Below are 23,410 nucleotides of genomic sequence, written 5' to 3'. Positions count from 1 at the left end.
TAGGGATGGATTCTCGTTTTTTCTAAGATATATTTATATTTTTTTGTAGTTTTTTTTTAGGTTTTTGGTAAACACTTTTTTGAATTTAGTTTTTTATTTTCTCGTCTACCCATAGAAAATCTCTACGAAGTCTTGACGTTATTTTTGGTTTAATTTAATCGTCTTATTTTTCTTCTCTCTTTTTCTATATCTCTCGTTATTCAATATATTATTTACTTTTACTCTTCTTTTAATTAGTGTACAAACTAATTTTGGATTGTACGAAATTTCTATTGGCTTTTTTTCATTGAGACTTCTAATTTAGCTTAAGGTGGTTCCTTTTATCATATATTTAATTACCATTATTACAACTCAAAATCAATTATTTAATCACGGAAAGTAATTGAATAATTGCTCAAGAGTTTGATCTAAATTATTTTGATAACATCATGAATTATCTTTTCGCGTGAAAAAATTGTGAGAAATTTTACAATCGAATTAACAAAACGAGTTTATCAAAATGAATAAAAGTGATTAATAAAAAATAACGATAAAAAAAGTGAAGTCAATACGTGGGCCGATTATGAAAACTACTTGACTTAAAAATATCACAATCCCTCAATTATTCATCTTCGTATTCTTTAAATTCACTTGTAACTTTAATCTCACTTCTATCTACACAAAATATGAAAAAAAGAAAGAACTGAAGAACTTAACATTAAAAATACATTCGTTAATTTGTTAGTTAATTATACCCTGACTCAATATCTTCAATTATTTTCACCCTTTGAACGTCGAATCATTTCGATGATATTGTGGAAACATTTTCATCATCACCGAAACTACAAACAACACTTGTATTTACACGGAGGAAGTGCTCAGGCCCTTTTCATTTATCTCCATTAAATAATATTATCTGGATATGGTACAATCTCTCTAGAATATCTCCAATAAGAAAGAAAAAAAATAGGTCTCATGCTATCTGATGTGGATATGGCTCGTTGGAGGGAAACTTCCTGTCTTAATCCTCACGTACCTCGTCCTAATATACATGTTCTCATTTATTTTGGTTTTTGGTCAAGCGTCTTAGATAAATAAATACAAATCTCTAGGCTACAGAAGGTATTTTGATAAAACAAAATATCTAATGGTCTGTGCGCTTACTTCGGAAACAGTTTATGATACATATTTACATTAATCCCTTACCGAATACTTCTCAGTAGGTCCTGATACCTCAGTTCATTCAGTAGATGAGTGATGAAGTGCGATAGTTTAATTTCGAAATTTTTGTAATTGTTCATTCATCTTGGGAACGAGAAAATTTACCATCAAAGCTTTTGGCCTGACTTGACTTTTCCTTTTTTCATTCAAAATGAAGTTTTTTCTATATTTTTATCCCTATCAGTAATTTTCAGAGACCTTCAGTGTTTATTTTGATGATCTCAAATGATCTCCAATTGCTATTCAGTTTTACATAGCCCTGGAGTCGCTAAAAATTATGATCGTACAATAAAAAAAACGTTGAAAAAAGCTGAACATTTTCACACAGCGTTTTTGAATAATATTGGAAAATAAACCCAATCGGGAGGAAATTGCAAATTAGTAATTTGATCTATCTAATGGCTGTTAAGTCGTCATTTGCCACAGTACTCAATGGCTGTCAGATTGTTAGTTATCATGATAAATTATCCATTCACTATTTCCCCTCTATCCGACTTATTTCATAATCTTTATCAAAAACACTCTTTAAAAATGTTCAGTTTTTTTCTACTTTTTTTGTTTGTACAATGATAATTTTTCGGGACTCCTGTGTGATGTAAAATCCAATGGAAATTGTGATATGTTTTAGATTATGAAGATAGCTGAAAACAATCAAGATAACATTCGGAAGATAATCCACCTGGGCTTTAAATCTTGTTCTGAATTAACTCATCACCAAGACAAATCGATATTCAACTTTTAAAAAATTGCTTCATCTCATCCCATTCCATTTCACCACATCACCACTGAATTCCTCACGGGACCCTCGACGAACTCTATTTTTACAGAATAAAAAAATTCATATAACCGGCGAAACGAATCCAAGAGTCAAATAGTCCAGACCTGAACTTTTTCAGCAACAATACACCAGCTAGCATGATCGTAGTACGAAGATATAATGTGAAGATTCTCAACGTATTTATTGATAAGAGCATCGAGTTCACCTTCCCTGAAGACGTGGTAGTACTGATGGTAAGTGATAGCCCCACCCCCGCGATCAGAAGGTAGAGACTCCTGCGAGGACGACCCAGAGAGATTAGCAGACCTGGGGGCCTCATACCTCTCCCCAGGTATTTCCTCCGAGGCTGATCGTTTGGCATACTGATACTTTCTCCTGTCCTTGGGGCTCTTGTACCCCACATTTGACGTCAGAGAGGCCGTCGAGCCACAGCAGAACCTCCTGGTGGCGGTGGAATCATCACTGAGACTCACTGTGTTCTCGATCGAGTCTCCAATGTCACTGGACTCTACAGATCCCCCGAACCTCATGTAAGACTTGTCCCCCTTGGATTGCTCCTCAGATTGTGCTATTCCAGAGCTCACGAAGGTATTGTTCGTGATGTTAGTCGTGGTCTCTTCGACTTCACCTGTATTTGATACCATTACGAAGTCCATGGTGTCCTCGGAGGTGCTTCGACACAGTGGAAGTGACTCTTGGGTTTTTTCCGGGGTTGAGTCGATGGGACTCAGCTTATTGTCGTATTCAGAGAAGTCTGTGTCGCCTGTTGAACCCCTCAGCCAGGCTATCGTATTGTCCACCAACTCGCTGTACTTGCAGTTAGTCAGACTAGGTAATTTCGAGGATGAGTCCTTCCTGTACGTGGGGATTGAGGGGATCGAGGTGTAAGCGTTTGTGGCTGAACTCCTTCTCGTTATCTCGATATTACTGGTTTTCACTGAATCCAAATCGTTGGTGATTTCTAAACGTGTCTTTTGACAGTACTGGTCAATGTCGTGGATCAGGTTCTCGGATAATTTCTCGGTAAAATCGATCAGGTGCCTTCGGCACTCCTCGTTCCACGTGTTGTCCTCTGGGGATAGCTTTCCGGTCTCTTGGAGATGGTTTCTGACGTGCTCGACCTTTGTCTGGGTGAGGGATTTCAGGGTGGAGGGACTGGCTGCCTCGTGGGAGTCCTCGGAGTGCAAACCGATCACTCGACCCACTGCGTCCTCCAGGGAACTCGCTACGTTGGCAGCTGCCTCGAGAAGGCGCAGGGATTGGGATGATGAGGAGGAGATTTCCGTTGTTTGGGGGCTCGTCCTCTCCTCTGTTGGGGGCGATGGCTCTGAAGTGGATATTGTCGACTCCTTCGGGGTCTCGGATTCCTTGGCCTTTAATGATTCTGGAATTTTTAATTAGTGGATTTAATTGATGAGATGAGATTGCACGCACGAAGAAATTTCGTAGAAAAACATAGTGAGTTGGACAGAAAATGCTATTGAATTTTTATCGAACTTTCGTTAAAAATTGTATTAGTTTTTGGCTCATTCTATTGGAGAATCGCGCAGCTTTAGTGCGCTTTTTTTATCTAGAAAATGTTCAATGGAAACTATTTTATAGAAAAATTTATAGAATTTCATTTTGCTATACACCTTTTTCTATTGAGAAATTTTCTATGGGAATTCCTCGATGCTATTTTCGAAATAATCGAGATGAATTGTCTGTTTTTCACTCAACTTTTATTTGCTTTTCATTTGGAAAATCAAACAAGAAAATCGAAAATTTCAGTCAATGAAATAAATCAAAAATAGAAAATTTCAAGACAATGAATTGGATAAAAAAATCAAATTTTATCGATTTTTTCTACATTAAATATTTCCATGGAAGATTTCTATTGGAAAATGCGCGCAGAAAAGTTGCAAAATTTTTCAATAGAATCGGCCAAAAATTAATAGAAAGGTCAATGAATATTGATATCGATATTTAGATTAGTTTATAAGTAGAAACCAGTGAGTTTAGAAAAGTTGGAAAGACTTTTCATTCAACTTATTTCCTTGAAGCACTCGACAGATGAGAAACGCGATTTTTTATCCGACAAAAACAAAATTTTGTGGGCCCTCTTGATTGATAACAGAACTGTAAATATTGTATCTTTAAATAGATTTCTCTTTCAATTGAAAATTATCTTTAATAATTAATTAATTAATTTAACAAAGCGGTCTAAATATCTTTGTCAAAGGAAGAATGTTATTAATGTTGGATCTTGGTTACAATTGACTCGCATTTGCTTCACGTCATGACTCTCGTCACTCCAAGAATTGATATTGATATTAATATTGATATTGATATTGATATTCAGATTGGTTTCTGAATAGAAACGAGTAGGTTTAAAAGACTTGATACTTTTTTTGTAGGAGGATCGTTCCAATTTTTTTCATGTTGAAATCGACATTTAGGCGATAAATGCTAGACAAGTCTAGAATATTCTGAAATATTGTCAGAACATCTCGATGGTGAAAGGAACTGATAAGTAAGTTGTCCAATCAATCAAGAGGTTTTCATAAATTTTTATAGTAATTTTACAATCAAATCACGCAAAATTAATGTAAAAATTCCCTCGCAGAAAACTGATGTATTGGTTAGGAATTTCTTATAACTTTCTAGAACCTTCCATGACTCTCCTAAGCATTAGCTTCTGGAACAATCACAAAATTCCTTAAAATTTTGAGAACATTCTATATCGGGAAATTGTAGAATTTGCCGGATGATTCGCGAACTTTCCAAAGTACTGTTATGTACCGTTCTGAACATTTCTTGAACTGTTTAAAACCTTCCATGAATTTCCCGAAAAAAGTATAAGTAAATTATATAGAGTGAGATTTTTCTAACATTACTCGATTGTCAGATATTCCCAAACTTCGGTGATCATTTTGCGAATCCCCCCCAAAACTCGAATTTTTCAATCAATTCTCGAATACAGAAACGGATTTAGTGCATTTAGAAGAATCTCTCATGCATTTTTTGTGAACAACGTGTCATCTACAAAAAATGTCTCTCAAAAACTTGGAAAAACAAGTTGATATCTATGTTTTTGCATAAGCGAGAGTGCTTACAAAGTTTTTTTATGAAAAAACGGGAATATCTTGAAAACTTTGTGTGAATGTGGGCATATGGTTTGATTGATTTGGATAGAAGGCATCGAAACGAATGTTTTCAAAAAAAAAAAATCGGTTGCGTAGTTGTGAAGATGTTCCATGTAAAAGATTTTCAGAAAAATTCCAATATCTCCGGAACCACCGATGCGATTGAACCCATCTTCAATACAAAACATCATCATGAGAGGAAAATTCTGTCTAAATTTCAAGTTGATATCTCGATTTTTGCACAAGCTAGAGTACAAAGTTTTTTTTATGAAAAAATGGAAGAACGGGAATATCTCGAAAAATTTGTATGAATGGGTATATATGTTTTCATTGAATTAGATAGAAAGCGTCGAAACGAATATTTTGAAAAAAAGAAATAAATCGAAATCGGTTCACTAGTTTTGAAGATATTTGCGGAAAACGATTTAAAAACGAATCCCTTTTTCTCAAAAACTATTAGATCGATCGAGCTGAAATTCTGCGAAAAGCTATTCCTCATTAGGACTCATAATCTGATAAAACTTCAGATTTTTTGGAATTACTTTAGCCCCTTAATTACTTAATTTCTAAAAAATCGCCACCGGGAAGGTGGCAGTGGACCTGTTCACGTGCAGGCACGGTCTGCGAAAATTGTAATCTTCATATTTTTACGCGTCAGACCATTCTACATCACTTCCAATCAAAATTAGAGAATGTGAAAATTGAAGGATTGCAATGCTTCCATTCGGAAGCAAAAACACTTATTCCCAAGATATCTACAATAAAAAGGATGCAATTTTTCCTCTCTCGTCTTTAAAAAACCACTTACCATTCTTAAGAATGAACCTCTCATCAGAAATGACACTAATAACCGATCCCACAGATTCCGGTGAGGAAACCCCACTCGAGTCGCTATCGAGATCATCAGTCTCCGGATTGAATAACTCAAGTGACAGTAGCCTGGGCAATGTCCTGGCAACGGACTCGAGCCTTCCAGAAGTAGCAGTTGATGCACGTCTCACCAGTGGAAACGCCGGTTTCGTACACCTAGTAGCAAAGCCAGGTTTCTGCTTGAGTAACTCTTTGATCTGATTCAGCCTGAACTTTCTACTGTCATCGTCGTTGATGGACTCGTTGCTCGAGTGTTCAGGCGCCTCTCCGCTGTCCACCAAGAGTGGCGTTGAGTCCCCGATGGTGGTGGCATCGTTCTGATCAACCGTCGTCGTCATTGATCGATATCCCCTCAGCACAGACAGACTCGGCGTTTTGCTTAGAACAGCCTCATCACTCTGAGCACTCTTAGCCTGTATCTCCAATGCTTCTGTCCTCTTCTTACCCTCCACCTCCAACTTTTCAACAACAGGCACTTCATTCTCAATAGTTTTTCCTTCATTCACCTCGATTTTCGGAATTCTCGAACACTTTTCACTCCCAGCAGCCTCGGCCTTTTCAATAAAAACTGAAGTGCAATCTTTATCTTTTGTTAAAAATTTATCTAAACTGGGGAGAACTGAGATACTCTCACTCTTGACATCCCCAGATACCTGAGGACATTCTGACTTGCTCATCGAGGCCTTATCAAAACTGTAGGAAAGTGGATTGTTCTGATAATTCGATCCAAAAAATGGCCTTGAGTTCACAGAATTCACGGTCCTCGGAGATAATCCTGGGGGACTGGGTGGAGGTAAGGATTTGCTCGTTGCTGGAAATTGTTTCAACAGGGGAGATCTTGAAATGAGTTTGAACCTGGGACCGTGGAGGTCTGGAGGATGTTTCACTCTGGGTGATGGGGGGGCTGAAGTTGCTCTCAACTGGTAGCCACAGGGAGTCGTTCCCATGACGTCGATCAAGGGTGGTGCCTCCTGCTTTGGCACGTATATGACGGAGGCGAAGCTGTCCTCTGAGTCAACACTCGTGTCGCTCTGTAAACTGCTGTCTTTTGAGGAGTCAGAGCCGTCTTCCTTCGACAATCGCCTCTCGATTGTGTCGGGTTCTTTTTTTACGGTGGGGACAGGCTGGACATTCTTCTCGTTCAATTTGTTCTTCATGGCCTCGGCATTCGTCTCGGACTCCTCAGGATTCGACTCTGATGATTTCCAGCTCTGCAGCATTTTGACGAAGCCATTCTTTATGGACAAGGTCGTCACCTTTTCCATGCTCGTTGTTGACTGCTTCAGACGACTCGTAAGGCCACTTTTCAGGAGTTGGAATCGTCGACTAGCTGCGTTGGATGACAGAGAGTCCCGGAAGTGCTCGAGGGTGGGATGCTTGCAGATTATTTCTTCGTTCAGTGATGCTTGTTTCATTATGTTACCACGCACACGTTCACGCTCCATCAGTCGCTCCATTGACATCAATTCCTCGTTCATTGAACTCTGCTTGTGGACGTTGGGGCGCTTCGAGGAGAGTGCTGAGGGTTGCTGGAAATAAATTTCATTGGGTTGGTAATTCAATCGGCTGGGGAGTAGCTGATGATAATGAGGAAAATTGGACGTTGTTAGCATGTGTACGTTCATTTCGGTAAGTAATTTTAAGGGCAATGTTGGGGGACATTTTGCTAGCTGAGACCCTTTGTATAAGGGTGGCACGTATGAAAAAATTGACCAGAAAACTTGCCGAATTCACTAGAAAATTGTATTTGTTTTTTACGCTAAGTCTGTGAGATATTTGATAGGAAAAAGTCAATCGATTTCGATATTTCTATGTGAATATTCTTTTGGAATTTTTTCCATAAAAGTACTTGGGCATGAATTTTCTAATTTGTCACTCGGATCCTATAATGCAAAATAAAAAAAAATAGTGAAAAAAAACGTAGAAAATCCGTGCCCAATAATTTTAATAGAAAAAATCTCAAGAGAAAAATGCAAACAGAAAGATCGAAATCTATTGACTTTTTCCTATCAAATATCTAATAGAATCTGGGCAAAAAAACAAGTAGAACTTTAGCGAGAATTCCCTACAATTTTAATAGAATTTCTAGAGAATTTCAATAGAATTTTTTAGCGAATTCGCTAAGGTTTTCTATTAAATTTTTTCATACGTGGGCTTACAACATTTAAGGCCCGAATGGATCACTTCCGAACAAACATTATCTCGATTGTTTTTTCATTTTTATAATCTAAAATATCCCCCAATTGCCCTTTAATTTTATATTACGCAGGAGTTCCTATAAATTATCATTGTACGATCAACAAAAAAAAAATAGAAAAAATTGAACATTAAGGAATTAGTTCAATGTAGAAAGGATATTGTAGAAAGAATGCAAAGTGAAAATTACTGAGAACTAAAATTTTTTCTTTGATTCGGAAAGAAATTTCACTGGAATCCAGTACTTTTTGTGTCTCGATTTTAGATCACGCAAAATAATCTCTGCAAAAAGAATTCAGTACTTAATTAATGAAGATTATTTGAGGAGACATGCACGTCAATTTGAGAACATCAAGTTCTTGTTTCAAGAACGTCAGGATTTCTGATTTTAGTGACCAACAGTTCTTATTTTAAGAAGCCCAGAATTCTTGGTTTCAATGACCAACGGTTCTTAAGTTAAGAACTCAAGTACTGGATCCTAGAGAGAAAGTGCCTTTATTCAACTACCATGGGTGCTGGATTTCAGTAAAGATTACTGGAAACTAAATCTTTTTCTTTGATTCTGACAGAAATTTCACTGGAATCCAGTACTTTCTGTCTCTCGTTTCTAGTATCACGTAGTACTGAAATCCAGAGACAGTTACTGCAAACTATATTTTTTTTTCTCTCTATGAAAACAATTTAGTACTTAAGCCTAGATTGGTCACCCTATGGGGGAAACGCCGCCGCGCGTCGTTTTTCTCTAATTACAATTGACTGGCTAACCGGAAAAATTAAAAAAAATTGACTTTGTCAATTGAAGTGTCTGAAGAATTATAGTAGTTTTTAGAACAACGTATTTCCCAAAAATCCTAAAAAAATAAATTATTTCGGACAGATGAATTATTTTTTCCCATGTGAAATGAAATTACCCATGACGCGACGTTGCCGGAAACTCGCTAAACGCGCCAGGGCAGTGTAGAGTGAATTCGGCAACGCTAAAGGCTAAATATCACTGCGGCGAATCTCCGCGGAGGTGACCAACTCGCAGGGTCGTGTTAGGCGACCGGACTAGGGCTAACAAGGGTGTCGCCTAAGTTCTGATGTCACGCCATAATTAATGAAGAAAATTTGAGGAGACATGGATATCAATTTGAGAATGTCAAGGTTCTTATTTCAAGAACCCCAGGATTCTTAAATTCAGTGACCAACGGTTCTTAATTTAAGAATCCAAAGTATTGAATTCCAGAACTAAATGCCTTGATTCCAGTACCATAGGTGCTGGATATCCGTAAAGGTTACTGAAAACTAAATGTTTTTCTTTGATTCTGAGAGAAATGTCACTAGAATCCAGTATTTTTTATCTCTCGATTTCAGTACTGAACTCAAAAGACTGTTGCCGAAAACCAGAAACTGTTTTTCTCTGTGAAAATAATTCAATACTTAACAAGATGTGAAAAATCGATTAATTCTCTTCTGCGGCGTTTTATCACTTATTACCTGGAGTCATTAATCCAGGTAATTAAAAGCAAAATGGGAACATGAGTTAATAATTACATTCGATGGCAATTCTGGAAGATCCTTGACAAGTTCTTGAATGGCAGTGTTCTCAGGGACCTCCAGACACGTATCGTCCATCAGGTGGGTCTTTTGTTTGACTAATCGTGGCTTGTACGAGGCGAGTGGTGGTGTCGCTGATTGCTCGTCTAGATTGAGTTCTGATGTCACTGTCGAGCATAATCCTGGGATACTTGATCGCGATCTGACGAGATCGAGACGCTGGATCTCGAGGATATCGCCTAGGCTCTTTGACTTCATGCTCAGGGTGTCTGTTGGCTTGGTGATGGTGGGATTCTCGTCTTCGAGACGACGTAGCTCAATGGGGATGTCGTCGGCGTCTGCACACTCGTCGGACTCGAAGTTGTGGTGACGGTTTTTACAGCCTGCGTTTTGGAAACTCTCTAGAAACCAAGGACGGCTGCCAGAACCTCTCTTGCCTCCGGCCAGTTTCTGGAAAATTGAGGAATGGATGAGTGATTGATGAACGGAAGAGATGAAATGGTAGAGGATATGTATACGAAAGTTTGTAGTAGAACCCGACGAATTCTCTGGAAAATTCTATTGAATTTCTATTGAATTTTCTATTAATTTTTGGCCGATTCTATTGACAAATTCCGCAGTTTAGCTATTTTTTCGATAGAAATTTCCAATGGAAAATATCTCTCTATATTATAAAAATCCAAATCGACTTCCGGTGATAAAAATTTAGTACTCGAAATTAAGACTCCGCACTGAAAGGTCACAATAAGGGTCACAAGGTTCAAATTAAGGTTCCTAAGGGTCAAAATAAGGGTCATAAGGGCCAGAATAAGGGTCACGAGGATCAGAATCATGGTCATGAGGGTCAGAATAAGGGTCACGAGGGTTAGATTAAGGGTCAGAATAATTGGCGGGCGGAGCGACTAGGGGGTGTAGCCCCCTAGTCCTATAGAAAAATCAATAGAATAATGCTGGTGATTTGATGGAAAGGAAGAAGATAGAGTGGAAAAAACTTGGAAAATTCATGTCGAAGAATTGCTATAGAAAATGTCTCAACAGAAAAAGTATAGAAGAGATAAAATTCTACGGATTTTTTCTATAAAATAGTTTCTATTGGACCCTTTCTATGAAAAAACGCGCAGAAAAACCGCGGAATTGTTCAGTAGAATCGGTTAAAAATTAATAGATATTTCCAAAGAAGTTCAATAGGAATCCAATCGAGTTTAATAGGAATTCACAATCGAATTCGCTAGACATTTAGGTGAAATTTTTTCGTGTGTGAGAGCAGTAAAATGTGTAAGCATCTTGGTGAAGAGTGATTTCAAGGGGCAACAATAAGAGATCTCTCCTTTATAAAAGAACATATTCCACGAAAGTAAGTGTTTATTACCGATACAATTTAACGAATGGAAAAACAGTTATGAAGGTGTAAATACGAATCAGATAATTGTAAAATAAGTTGTCAATAAATATCTCTGAATGTAATGGACAATAAAATTTTCATAGAGATCTTGTTTTTAGATCTTTTCGCTCTAGAGAAAAGGTCTTAAGATGATTTCTCCCGGCGTCACTCATCACCAAGATAATTTAACAATGGAAAATGGAGACGTAAACTGAATCAGGATGAGCAAACTTAATAAGATCACGATAAATATCTGTAAACTCAATGGAGATAGGAAAATTTTCATACGAATTTTGTTTGTAGATCCCACTTTTTTTAGAAAAAAAGTACTTCGATGGTTTTCCCTATATTTTCGTTGACTACCGAGGTGATAGCACCGAAGTGATAAAACATGATAAGTCAACGTAAGGATATTCAAGTATATTTTCTACACTATAGATTCAACCATTTTCAATCAACAAATTTGTCAATTCAATTGCGTGAGAAGAATTTGAAAAAATCATGAGTATTCGTTATTCAAATCCAATTCTGCACAGAATTATTATTCCTTCTGATTGTAATCGCCCAATTTTCACATTCTCTAATTTTGATTGGAAATGGTATAGAATAGTCTGCAACATGAGAAAAAAAATGTTTGCCAAATATCCATTTACTTGAGTGCAGTATTTAGGACGTTCTCGATAGGATTCTATCAAGAATTCAGATATATCCTATGGCATATGGCTATGGAGGAATTTACATTTTTCTTTGGTTTTCGTTGGTTTTTACGATAATTCTCTTGTCGTTCTTTGATAACAGTTTACAATTTGATAGGGATCATGCATTGTTGGAAAAAAATTGAAATTTTATGATTAGTTAACGATTATTTTGGAGGAGAATGCCATTAAATTCGATTTAGGGGCAACAAATTAAGAAATTTCCGATTGCACTGAGAGTTCCACGAAATTTCAATTTTTTAGACAGCAGAAAAACGGGGATTTACCGACTTACTGGAATTTTCAATCAAAACATGAATATTCAGTACCAACTCACACAGAGTTTTCAATTAATTCAAAATCAAAGAATATATTTGCCTGGATTTTCTCGATTTCAATCAATTTTCATGAAATTACTAAACTGAAATTTGCAGTTTCCATTCATTTTTCCAGAACAAATTATTTTCTAATGATGAAATTTCTGGGAATTCCAGTAGAATTATAATGTGATACAGATTTTCAAAAAATGTACCGAACATTTTTGCCAAGAATTTTCAACAGCGTTCAAAGGTTACTAACTTGAACGGAGTAAATTCAACTTGGATATCCTTAATGGCTTCATTATCTGCCGAACGTCATCTAGACTGCTTATTTGTTCGATTTTTATCTCAAAATTTCTACTCGATGTCCCGTCACTCAGACATCCCTGACAATTATAAATTTGGATTGAAAAAAAAAGTAAAAAAAATACTGAACATTTTGAAAGAGTGTCTTTAATTAATATTGACGAATGAGTTTAATAAAGGAGATATGAATAATGTATAATTACGGTGGCAAATGGCGACCTGTCAGTCACCGCCATGGGGGGAGGAAAGACGAACTAATTAATCCTTTGGCACAGCGCAACCAAACGATTGTACGAAAGAAGACTCTTTGAAAATTTTTGTAATATTTTCAAAAAAATTTTGATCACACTTTTACGATGAACTACTAATTACTTACACCAATCTCTTCAATTGAAAATTGTACTGTCCATCAACCGTCACTTTTGTCGGGGGCGCAAAAAAGGAAGAAAGACCGATTTTTCTATGTCTTCAATTCCCGGGCAAAGTGATGACTGATCGCCAGTACAATTATATCTGGCCCTACCAGCATTCAACGTTACCCAGGGTTCGCGACGCGAACGCAGCTGGTATGAACACCAAAAAGGCCCACATTATGAAAATTCAGAGATGGTATATGAATTTGAAAAATAAATATGAAAATAAAATAATAGGGGATTATAATATTTGTGGCCGCAGTTGTATACTGAAACCGCCAAAGGATTTATTATTTCGTCTTTTCGCTTCGATGGTGACTATATGGTAATTATATATTATTTCTGTCTCCTCTATTGACATAATTCCTCAATATTAATTAAAAACGCTCTTTCAAAATGTTTAGATTTTTTTTACTTTTTATAAAATCTAAATTCAGAATTTTCGGATGTCCCCGAGTGACGGGGCAACGAGTTGAAATTTCGACATAATCGAACACAAAAATCAATTTAGATAAGGTGCGGCAGATAATGAAGCCGCGCCTCAAGTTGAATTTTTCTATATTTCTTCTTTGAGTAAGTGACTATTAATGTATTATTATTAAAGATGTTCACTGTTTTTCAATACTGTACATGTTGAATCCGATTGAATTCATTTATTAATTTAGGGGCGAGTGGGGCAAATGAAACAGCCGAAAAACAACTATTTGATGCAATTCAAGTAAAAAAAAATTTGTTTTCAATACTGAATAATATATTTTTTTATTACTGGGAGTACTGATGAGAATAATAATTTTCTATTCGTCTTATGATTCAATTGATTATTTATTTCAATTGATTAGATTAGGCTGATTTCACTTTTCTTTTTTCATTCGATTGAAATTCACCATCACATTTTCCTTTTTCGCCCTGGGCCATGCTCTGGACTTTGGATTTAGCTGTTCATTTTCTTTTCAATTAATCCATTGACAAAATCTTCTCCCACCAAAACTTCTCAATAATTTTCCATTCTACTGAATGGAAAATTATTATTCTCATCAGTACGCCCAAGAATAAAAAAAAGTTAATAAACAAAAGTTGATAACAAAATTTAATAAAAGAAAATTTTTTTGCTTGAATTGCGTCAAACAGTCGTTTTTTGACTGTTTCATTTTGCCCGACTCTCCCCTATTTATTTATTATTTATTGACATAACAGCATAAGGCCAATTATAGGGTCCAATTAAATGCATTCGTTTATACATGCTAAATTTAAATGTTTAATCCCATGTACATAACGGAGGTACGGTTGAGTCACGTTAATCATAAGAAAAAAAAGAGGTAAGTTACGAAAGTGAAGATTTGAATTGAATGTTCTTGGAGTTATTGAACATTGTCTTTTTTACTCCAACGTCTCACACTAAAAATTTTCCTGTGGAGAACCCCGTTATCTACAGGATATCAGCAAATTCTCCATAGAATCTTTCTATCCCCATTTCTTACACGTGTCGACCTATGCTGTTTACCACTGAATGAAAAATGCAAAAGAGCTTCTATTTACCTGAAGAGCACGACGAAAGAAGCTGTAACACGTTTCATTGGGACTGGATAAACTGCTAGTGGATGGTGAGGGGCTGAATATTGGATCGATCCAATAACTTCTACTCCTGCATTTCTGGCCATCCGTTGATCTTTTATTCGATCGCAGCATACACTTGGGTGGATTATCCCTGCGTGTCCGGTTTGAACAGGGGACACCAGACACCCCACAGTGGCACGATGAGTTCAGGCAGTAGGCTTTGGGCCATGGCACCAGGACATCCTGCGACTCGAATTTCCGGTGACGCTGTTCCATCGCCCATACTGATATCACGAGTTTGCCACCGATTCTGAGGACTCGGGCCAGTTCTTTGAGGGCATTTACACGTCTCTCTGTCGTTGCAAAGTGGTGGACAACAGCTATTGAGAGAACTGCGTCGAAACTCTCGTCTCGGAATGGCAACGAGAGATTGTCGCATATTAGGACCTCGTTTTCCTTCTCTCTGGCTATGTCGGTTAAACGCTTGCATCTATCACCACCGATTTTGAAGATGTTGTTGTTGACGCTGAGGTACTTCCCATTTCCACAGCCTGGATTTTTTTTTTTTTTTGAGAAAAGGAAACTGTTTAGTTACGTTTTAACGAAAATTATGGTTTTGTGCTTTCATCTTTTTTGTCTATAATTGTGGATTAAGTAAATAGGGCTGATGAAGAGTTGCTAATGAACTCGAAACTCTTTTGTTTTTGTTTTTTTAACTTCCCGATCTATCGGGTAGTTATTGTAATCACCCTGAAAATGAATCATTATTTTTTTGCGATTTCTTCACGTTTCTCGGTATCTAAAACACTTCTGAACACTTCTAAACAACATGTCTGTATGTGTGTGTGTGTGTGTGTGTGTGTGTGTATGTAGGTCTGTATGTCACGGAATTTTCGGTAACGATTTTTCCCGAATGAATCGCGCGATCAAGATGATGGATGACGCAATCGAAAGGTCTTCATGTAACTTAGAGCTGATTAGATTTTGGAGTGATTCACTGCAGTGGTTCTTCCAAAATTTCCTGGAGAAAAGTTTGAAAATGGCTAAGATAAGTATTTCTCCTGTATAAATGACGTGATTGGAATTGTCAACATCAGGGTATCACTAGAATCAATCACTCCAGTGAATTCTCCAGGATTTGCTGAAACTCCAGCGGTTTTTCCAAAATTTCCTGGAGAAAAGTTTGAAAATCGCTCAGACAAGGGTTTCTCATGAATAAATAAACAAAGTATTGAGAGTTGAAAAAGATTCTTTTAGTCAAAATGGGAGGAGTAATAATATCGGGAAGTTGTTGGTGCGACCCGTCGGACGGGTCAGACCCACATGAATACATCCGCTACCAACACACCCGCAATGGGAGCGAGCGCAGCGAGCGACCAACAGCTCAATCCACTACTTATTTCAGTATTCGATTCGATTTCTAGTGAGCTTCTACTCAAAATTCTATTAGTTTTTGGTCAATTCTGTTGAACAATTTCGCAGATTCACTGCGCGTTTTTTTTTTATAGAACATGTCCAATAGAAACTATTTCGTTGGGGAAGAATGTTTTCTATTGAGACATTTTATATAGGAGTTCCTCGAAATGGATTCTCTCATTTTTCTCACTCAATTTTTGCCAAGGGTCAAAAAACGCTTTTTCGCAGTCATATTGAAATATACTGTTAGTGTTGCATCGAAAAATATACCGAAAATAAAAGCTTCCATTTTCTTTGCATCTGTGGAAGAAAAAGAAGCGCTTGTTTGTGGAGCACTCCCTCCGTGTAAATATAAAGGCTAGTGGTAGTTTCAGGAATGATAAAAATTTCTCTACCATAGTGGAATGATTCGACGTTCAAAGGGTGACAATATTAAAAAATCTTACACAGTAAAAAATCCAGATTGAACTTCGACTCTGAGTCCACATCAACCGGAGTGAAAATAACAGGGACCTGGATCGCGTTTCTGTTTCGGTTTCGTTCCTCAGGTAAGAAATGATAGTAAATTGTAACGTTACTGTCAGGAACGAAATTCAGGAACGAAAGTTGACTAACGTTACCGCTAGGAACGAAATTTAGGGACGAAAATTGAATAATATTACCGCCAGGAACGAAATTCAGGAATGAAAGTTGAGTAAGGTTACCGCCAGGAACGAAATTCAGGAACGAAAGTTGAGTAATGTTACCACTAGGAACGAAATTCAGGAACGAAAATCGAGTAACGTTACCACCAAGAACGAAACCCTGAAACGAAAGTCCGGTAACGTTACTGCCTGGAACGAAATGCCGGAACGAAAGTCGACTAACGTTACCACTTGAAACACAAGCGCGTAACAAAAGGGAAATAAAATCGCTGCTCGGGCCGAAATATGGACATGAAAATTTGAAAATTGAGTTCATTCGTAACTTATGGTTTCATTTCGAACGGCAAAATGAATGGTGCGGATCGGGAATTTTTCCTAAAGAATCGAGTTGATATGAAAAAAAACATGAATATGAAATTTCCCATGATTTTGTTACAGATAAAGAAGGTTCATTGGGGTTCGTTTTGGGGTGGATTTATTTCATTGAGATATTCACTATGAAAATTTCTGGGCTATAAACGGGGCGACGTTAATGAAAATTCATTTTCAAAAAAAGTCCACACCATCTTTCGGTGTGAATGTACGGAGTTGATTCATTCCGGAGTGAATTACAGCGAGTAGAGTGAAAATTGCCATTGCCATGGTGTCAAAATGAACATACTAACACAGTTCGGTGTGAAAAATAAAGATGGACTCCCTACTCCCTACCAAAATTTGACTTCGAGCGAGAGAGTTAATTTTAACACCAAAATATTCAACCCCACACACCAGAGACAGTAACACCAATCACATAATTATCTAATAAATCAAGGAATGTCTTCTCAATATTAAGTTCATGAGTTCTTTCTTTTTCCGTATTCTGTGTAGCGAGAAACGAGATTGAAAATATGTGATAATTCAACAAATATGAAGATAAATGATTGGGAGATTGTGATATTTTTAAGTCAGGTAGTTTTCACAATCAACTCACGTATTTACATCGCTTTTTATCGTTACTTGTGATTGATCACTTGAATTCCCATATCTATTTCCTATTCCAAGATATCCTCGAAAAAATAATCTTCGAAATCAAATTGAAGTTGAATTGACTGCAAGATGAGTTTTTGATGAATATCTCTGCATATAAAGGAGATATCAAAATTTTAATAGAACCCTTAAGACCCTTTAGACCCTTTCGACCAGAATAAGAGCTAAAAATAACTGTGCACAAAATTCACCGTCCCAATTCAGTGTCAAGATATTGAAACAAAAACTTATCTTGAAATAGAATTGAGTTATTAGTCACCACTTAGTCCATTCATTATCTGTTGAAATGCGCAGGAAAATGCTGGATACAAGGAAAAATATGTTTCTGAGAATAGAGTAATTATTTTTCGAGCTGAAGCAATATCGAATGGAAAGTAATGATATCCTTAATGGGCCACCTAGTACATTTGAGTGTTATGGCCGCGCATCGCCAGAGCGAATCGATTTCTTTGTGAGGAAAATTCGAATGCTAGTGTAATCTTCTCGTGCACCCCGCGGGAACGCCTCTCTTTCTTTTTCACTGCCCCTCTCCTATTATTTTTTTATCCTCGATTTTTCCCATCTGTATGCATCCGGAGGTCAATTATCGATCCTCTTTTGATGTCGGTGTGGTAATACCCACGAAAAATAAAAGGAAGGAACGAAAATGGTGCACTTTTTTCCACCGATGACTTCATGCTTGTTTTGGGGAAATGGAAAATCGAGGGGAAATCACAGAGTTTGATTCGGAGCCTGTATTTAAATATAGGTGGGACTGGGAGTTGAACGAGGTCGGTTCAGTTGATTAATGCATATCGAATGTTTCAGGCTTCTCGGATTTATTTAGCGTCATGCATTATCGAGATGATTCACAATTGAAAATGCCGTCGTGCAGTAGTCTGACAAGGTAATCTCGTGTGGAACATTCTGTAGGAGGATCCTATAGAAAATTCGGATATTTTCTCTTTCTTTTTTTCTCCAGGAAATCCAACATCACACTATATTAAAAATTTCTTGAAATTTCAGCCACAATGTCATCTGAATTTCCAATGTTGTGAGTTTGAATTCAATTTCAATTGAAAACGTTCACTAAATTTCTCATTCATCTTGAAAATTCAAGAAAATTTGATTCTTCATATTAAAAAACCATTGATTTTTCAATGAAAGCTTGAATTTTCAAATTCATCGTGGAAATTGAACATCAAACATAATTGAATTTTCAATAGATTGAAAATTAAGAGAAGTTATTGCTTGAATTTTCAACATTATCAAGGTTTTTCAGTGCCGTATGGATCTGAAAATCGAGAATTACTTGAATATTCAAGAAATTAACTGATTTGTCAATAAAAAGAATTCTACAGAAATTTCATGTAAATTTATCGTTGTTAAAAATTTTAAGTTTTTTCACTTGAAATTTCAAGTGTAATTTTCTAATAGTGCATGATTCCATGGGAAATTCGAAAATAATTTATTTGAATTGCTGAGAGCCCGCTTATGAAATTAGATTCCATGTGGAAAATGTTCCAAGAAGAGTTCCTTGAAGAAGCGTATTTTATAAAGATTTTGATCTCAGGTATAAAAAAATCCATGGCAAATACTAGAATATTTTATGGGATTTTTATGAAAAATTCTATTAGTTTTTCACCGATTCTGTTAAAAAAATCCGTAGTGTCATTTCATATATTTTTCGGAGAGTGTTACTGAGTTTTTACACTTCATTTTTTTGCCTTTCATGCAAAAATGTAAATAAAAAAAGTTGGAAAATTCAGGCTGAGAAATTTTTATGGAAATTATCTGAACAAAACAATTATCGAGATGATTCATAATTTACATTGCAGTCGTGAAGTCGTTTTAGAAGATAATCATGAGAATTCGTGAAAGATAATACGTGTACTATGGAGAATTCGAACATTTACTTTTTCTTCCTTATATAGGTAGTTCTATAGCACGATCTCATGGACTTCGAAAATATCTTATTCGAACCGCTGAGGGTTGTACGTATGTTAAATTAAGTTTTTTTATAAAATGTTTCTTGGAGAATTCTTTGTAGAGTACGTCGAAAATTCGCAGACAAATCTAGACCAAGTAAAAATGAAGAAGTACTCGAATTTTATTGAACTTTTGTTAAAAATTTTACGGGTTTTTCGCCGATTCTATTAGAAAATTTCTCTTTTTATTTTACACAAATTTCTTTTCTTTTTTCGTTCAAACATTCCAGTAACAGAAATTTCGAAAATTCAGGCCGCAGAATTTTTATAGAAATAATCTCAAGAGAATAACTTATGCAGGAAGATCACATTCTGTTGATTTTTCTTACGCAATACATTTCTTTATATCTCTATCGAAAAAAGCTTGAAAAAGCTGCGGAATTTGCGACAAAAACGAATGCACTATTTTCTTTTCTACGGAATCAAAAAAGGGATCATTGATAATTAAAATTGAAAAAACAGTTCAATATGCAACCGATTGATTAATCCACATCACACGTTTCAATCTTCACTGGAAACGCATTTTTTCTGTTTTTTTTTTCTATATTCATACCCGGAGACGAATTATCGGATTCCAATCAGCACACGTTGGATATCTCTGGCATTAATTAAATTTCATCGACCCAATTTAACAGATTCAAAGTTCAGTTCCGGAATTTAACTCTTTTTTGAAGATTAAAATTTAAAATAACTTTTAAACGAAAATTAATATGGATGAAAACAGTCTGGTTGAGTTTGTGCTCAATCTGCAGTCTCGTATCTCTCTATATTATAAAAATCCAAATCGACTTCTGGTGATAAATATTTGGTACTTAAAATTAAGACTCCCAAATTAAGAGCCGCAAGGGTCATGAGGATCAAAATAAGCGTTATAAGGGTCACGAGGGTCTCGAAGGTCGGATTAAGAGCCACAAACGTCAGAAGAAGAGTACAAATAAAGGTCACAAGGGCCAGATTAAGAGTTATATGGGTCAGATTAAGGGTCACAAGATTAAAGGTCAGAAGGGTTAGATTAAGGGCCCAAATAAGGGTAACAAAGGTCAGATTAAGGGTGTAAATAAGTGTCACAAGGATCAGATTAAGGATTGCAAGAGTCAGAGTAAGGGTTCAAACAGGGGGCATAGCGATCAAACACCCAGCGTCAGAAACTAAGGGTCACCAGGGTCAAAATAAGGGTCACGAGGGGTAGAATGACGGTCAGAATAAGGGTGACGAGGGTCAGATTAAAGGTCAAAATAAGGATCACGGGATCATATGGGAAGCATATGAGGGTCACGTGGGGGTTGGCGAACGGAGCGAGCAGTAGGCGTAACCCCCTAGTAATTAATAATAATTACTTTGGAAGGGCCGAAATAATAAAGTCCTATGAGAAAATGAACTTTTCAAGGATACGAAAAAGTTTAAAATCGGCAGAAAATCTCGAAGAATCAGAAAAAATTGATAAACATTCTACACCTAATATGGAAGTTATAATCAGTGTCAAACTTTTGTAATAAATAATCGATGCTTCTCGCTGCCCCTAAATAGAGTATTGTATGAAAGTGGCAGCGCTGCGTTGTTTGAGCGCTGACCGCGCTGTATGAAGCGGGAAGCAATTTCGAATGTACAGGGTTACCGCTGATCGGAACACCTTAGTCAAACGACAGACTATTGTTCAAACATAATTGAAGGAATAATTTGATGGATTAATTTCTGATATTCATCAAAGCTAGAATTCATATAAAAAATTCTCAATGATGAATTATTCATTTGGACATTCCAAATTTCTTTTTCTGGTTATACTCAACTACGCAAGTGGAGTTTATTCATACTACTTCAAATGATGACACAATGAGGGAATCCCCGCCGTTTATCGATTTTTTTTTACACAAAAACTTCCTAAGTTCGATTTTTTCTTTTGACACAAAACATTCGCAAAAATTTGTATTGTTATATTCGAATGTGTTGAATACATTGAAATTGTTTTTAGGTCCAGACTTACACAAATGAATTATTCAAATTTTTTGAAAACTCGACTCACGGAAAATTCTCGTGTTTAATTTCAAAATTTCAAAATTTGGCACTCAATGAGATCGAGTTCTTGGTCTATCTGACGACTGTTTCTCTTTTATATCCCAATTTCCTATTCATTGAAGGTTCAAAATTACCCATTAACGAGGAATGAACTATTTTTTGCAATTTATTTTTTCATAAAATGGTAAAATGCATGAGACGGGAACTCTTTTACCATGCGATCAACTACGTTCGGTGAAGAGTGGACCGTTTGAGAATTGATAATATCTTGATAAAATTATTCGACAAATGAAATTTATCGAAAGGTCAATTGTAATTCATCACGATTACTCCTTAATAGAATATTCTAGAAATGGTTCATGAAGAAAAAAAAGGCTTTTCGATGAATTTAAAAAGCAAACGATTAACTTCGGTAACTATGCCATTATCCCGTTAAGGTGTTTCGTGTAAAAATTAAAAATAATGAAAAAAATTGGAAAATTCATGGAAGAAATGTCTGAGTATGTTGCATCATTAAGAATTCTTGCACATTTTTTTCAGATCTCAGTGAGAAGAAAAAAAATAATGAAATTCTGATTATTTTGTGACCCCTCAAGCTATAACCTCCGAGGTTACCCCACTCTTAATTAGGAAAATTTCCATGACACCCAAAAAAATACTGAACTATTGAGGAAAAACTGGTGGGTGATAAATCACATCTTGAGAACACGTATAAGTTTCAGATTTTTTTCAGATTTCATAAGAAAGTTATTTGAACCAATGATTCGGAAAATTAATGAGCTTCGGGGCACTTACGCTCTCACGAACAGGCGCGTGATTCGAATGTCAGTGCGCATCATGGGAAAGATATGGGTTGGACCATGGAACTAAGAGAGAGAAAACACTCGTCAGGTTTATCAACTCGAGACGCATTTGAAGATTATTTCAATAACTAGAAAAACATCTAATAAAAATTATTTGCCACCCGTAGGTGATGAGAAAAAAATGAATCAATCTGATGAATAAAATCAATATTTAAGGATGTTTAGTCAGTCTCGGTGAATTGTTGGTAAATGTGTTTTTCCGTGGTCAAGGAAAATTCTGTAATTATTTCGGCTGACAGCAGAACATATAAAACTAACTTTTCCAACTTTAAAAAAAAATTAATCTCAATGGTCTCGGCAGAAATGAAGAAACTAATTTTTTCTTATACACGAGCTCTTATGAAATTTATGTTCAAATTGATAATTCACCTACTAGAAGCCTCTAAAAATAGAAATAAAAATAGAAGGTAATGTGTAAAATCATACTGAATCCAATGGTCAGAGAAAAATCTGAGGTACCCGGGCAAAAAGAGGAAATATTTGAATGATTCTATTACATATAAGCGCATGTTAGCGCATGCATTCGGTGCATTTTGTCTATTTCATATCTAAATAATGAACATGGGTTGGTCGATTGAAATTTGTATCAAAGTGAAGGGAATATCTTCATCTCTCAGTTGAAAAAAAATCAATTTTTCTTTAAGTACTTGCGGTTTTGGATAAACATCCTTAAAAAATGTTGAAATGCACACTTAAATAATTACTTGAAAATTAGAAAATTTCGTGCTCGGCGAGTGAATCAGGGTTCAAGAACAATAAGACTCTCCTTCCGTTTCCCCCCCCCCCCCCCGGATGATCTACACACGAAACACCTTAATAAATGCTATTCAAAGGAAATGGCGAGATATTTTGCGTAGCTAACAGAATGTTCTATAAGGTCCTACACATTTATCTGAAAATCATTCGTTATGGATACAATTCAGTAGCGAAATGGTAAAACGGTTTAAGTCGACTTATCTCCCAGTAGCGAAATTTTCGTAATTACATTTATTGTAGCTCTCAGTCGGCTCTACAAAAAAGGTTACAATAAAAATTTTGCTATCTCCCTTAGATTCCGAGATATTCATTGAAAACTGGTCAATAGTCAAAATTGATTTGTACCGT

At 36.2% G+C, this 23,410-nt stretch overlaps 1 protein-coding gene across 1 annotated transcript in view; it reads right to left on the bottom strand.

Annotated features, from left to right (window-relative positions):
* Nucleotides 1-1,538: 1,538 nt before the first annotated feature.
* The window catches only part of LOC107042947, a 48,841-nt gene continuing 26,969 nt past the window's right edge, over nt 1,539-23,410 (bottom strand). Inside the window, exons 3-6 of the mRNA XM_015264213.1 lie at nt 14,360-14,928; nt 9,706-10,158; nt 5,912-7,502; nt 1,539-3,362 (exon numbers count right to left, since the gene is read on the bottom strand). Of these exons, the coding sequence (XP_015119699.1) occupies nt 2,068-3,362; nt 5,912-7,502; nt 9,706-10,158; nt 14,360-14,928 (3,908 nt within the window). The 3' untranslated portion in view covers nt 1,539-2,067. The remainder of the gene's footprint in view (nt 3,363-5,911; nt 7,503-9,705; nt 10,159-14,359; nt 14,929-23,410) is intronic.

The sequence above is a fragment of the Diachasma alloeum genome, unplaced genomic scaffold (genome assembly GCF_001412515.2).
Source record: "Diachasma alloeum isolate Michigan unplaced genomic scaffold, Dall2.0 Dall_scaffold_00539, whole genome shotgun sequence".
Classification (NCBI taxonomy): Eukaryota; Metazoa; Arthropoda; class Insecta; order Hymenoptera; family Braconidae; genus Diachasma; species Diachasma alloeum.
The sequence above is the reverse complement of the archived record's forward strand: the minus strand, read 5'-3'. Positions and strand labels throughout refer to the sequence as shown.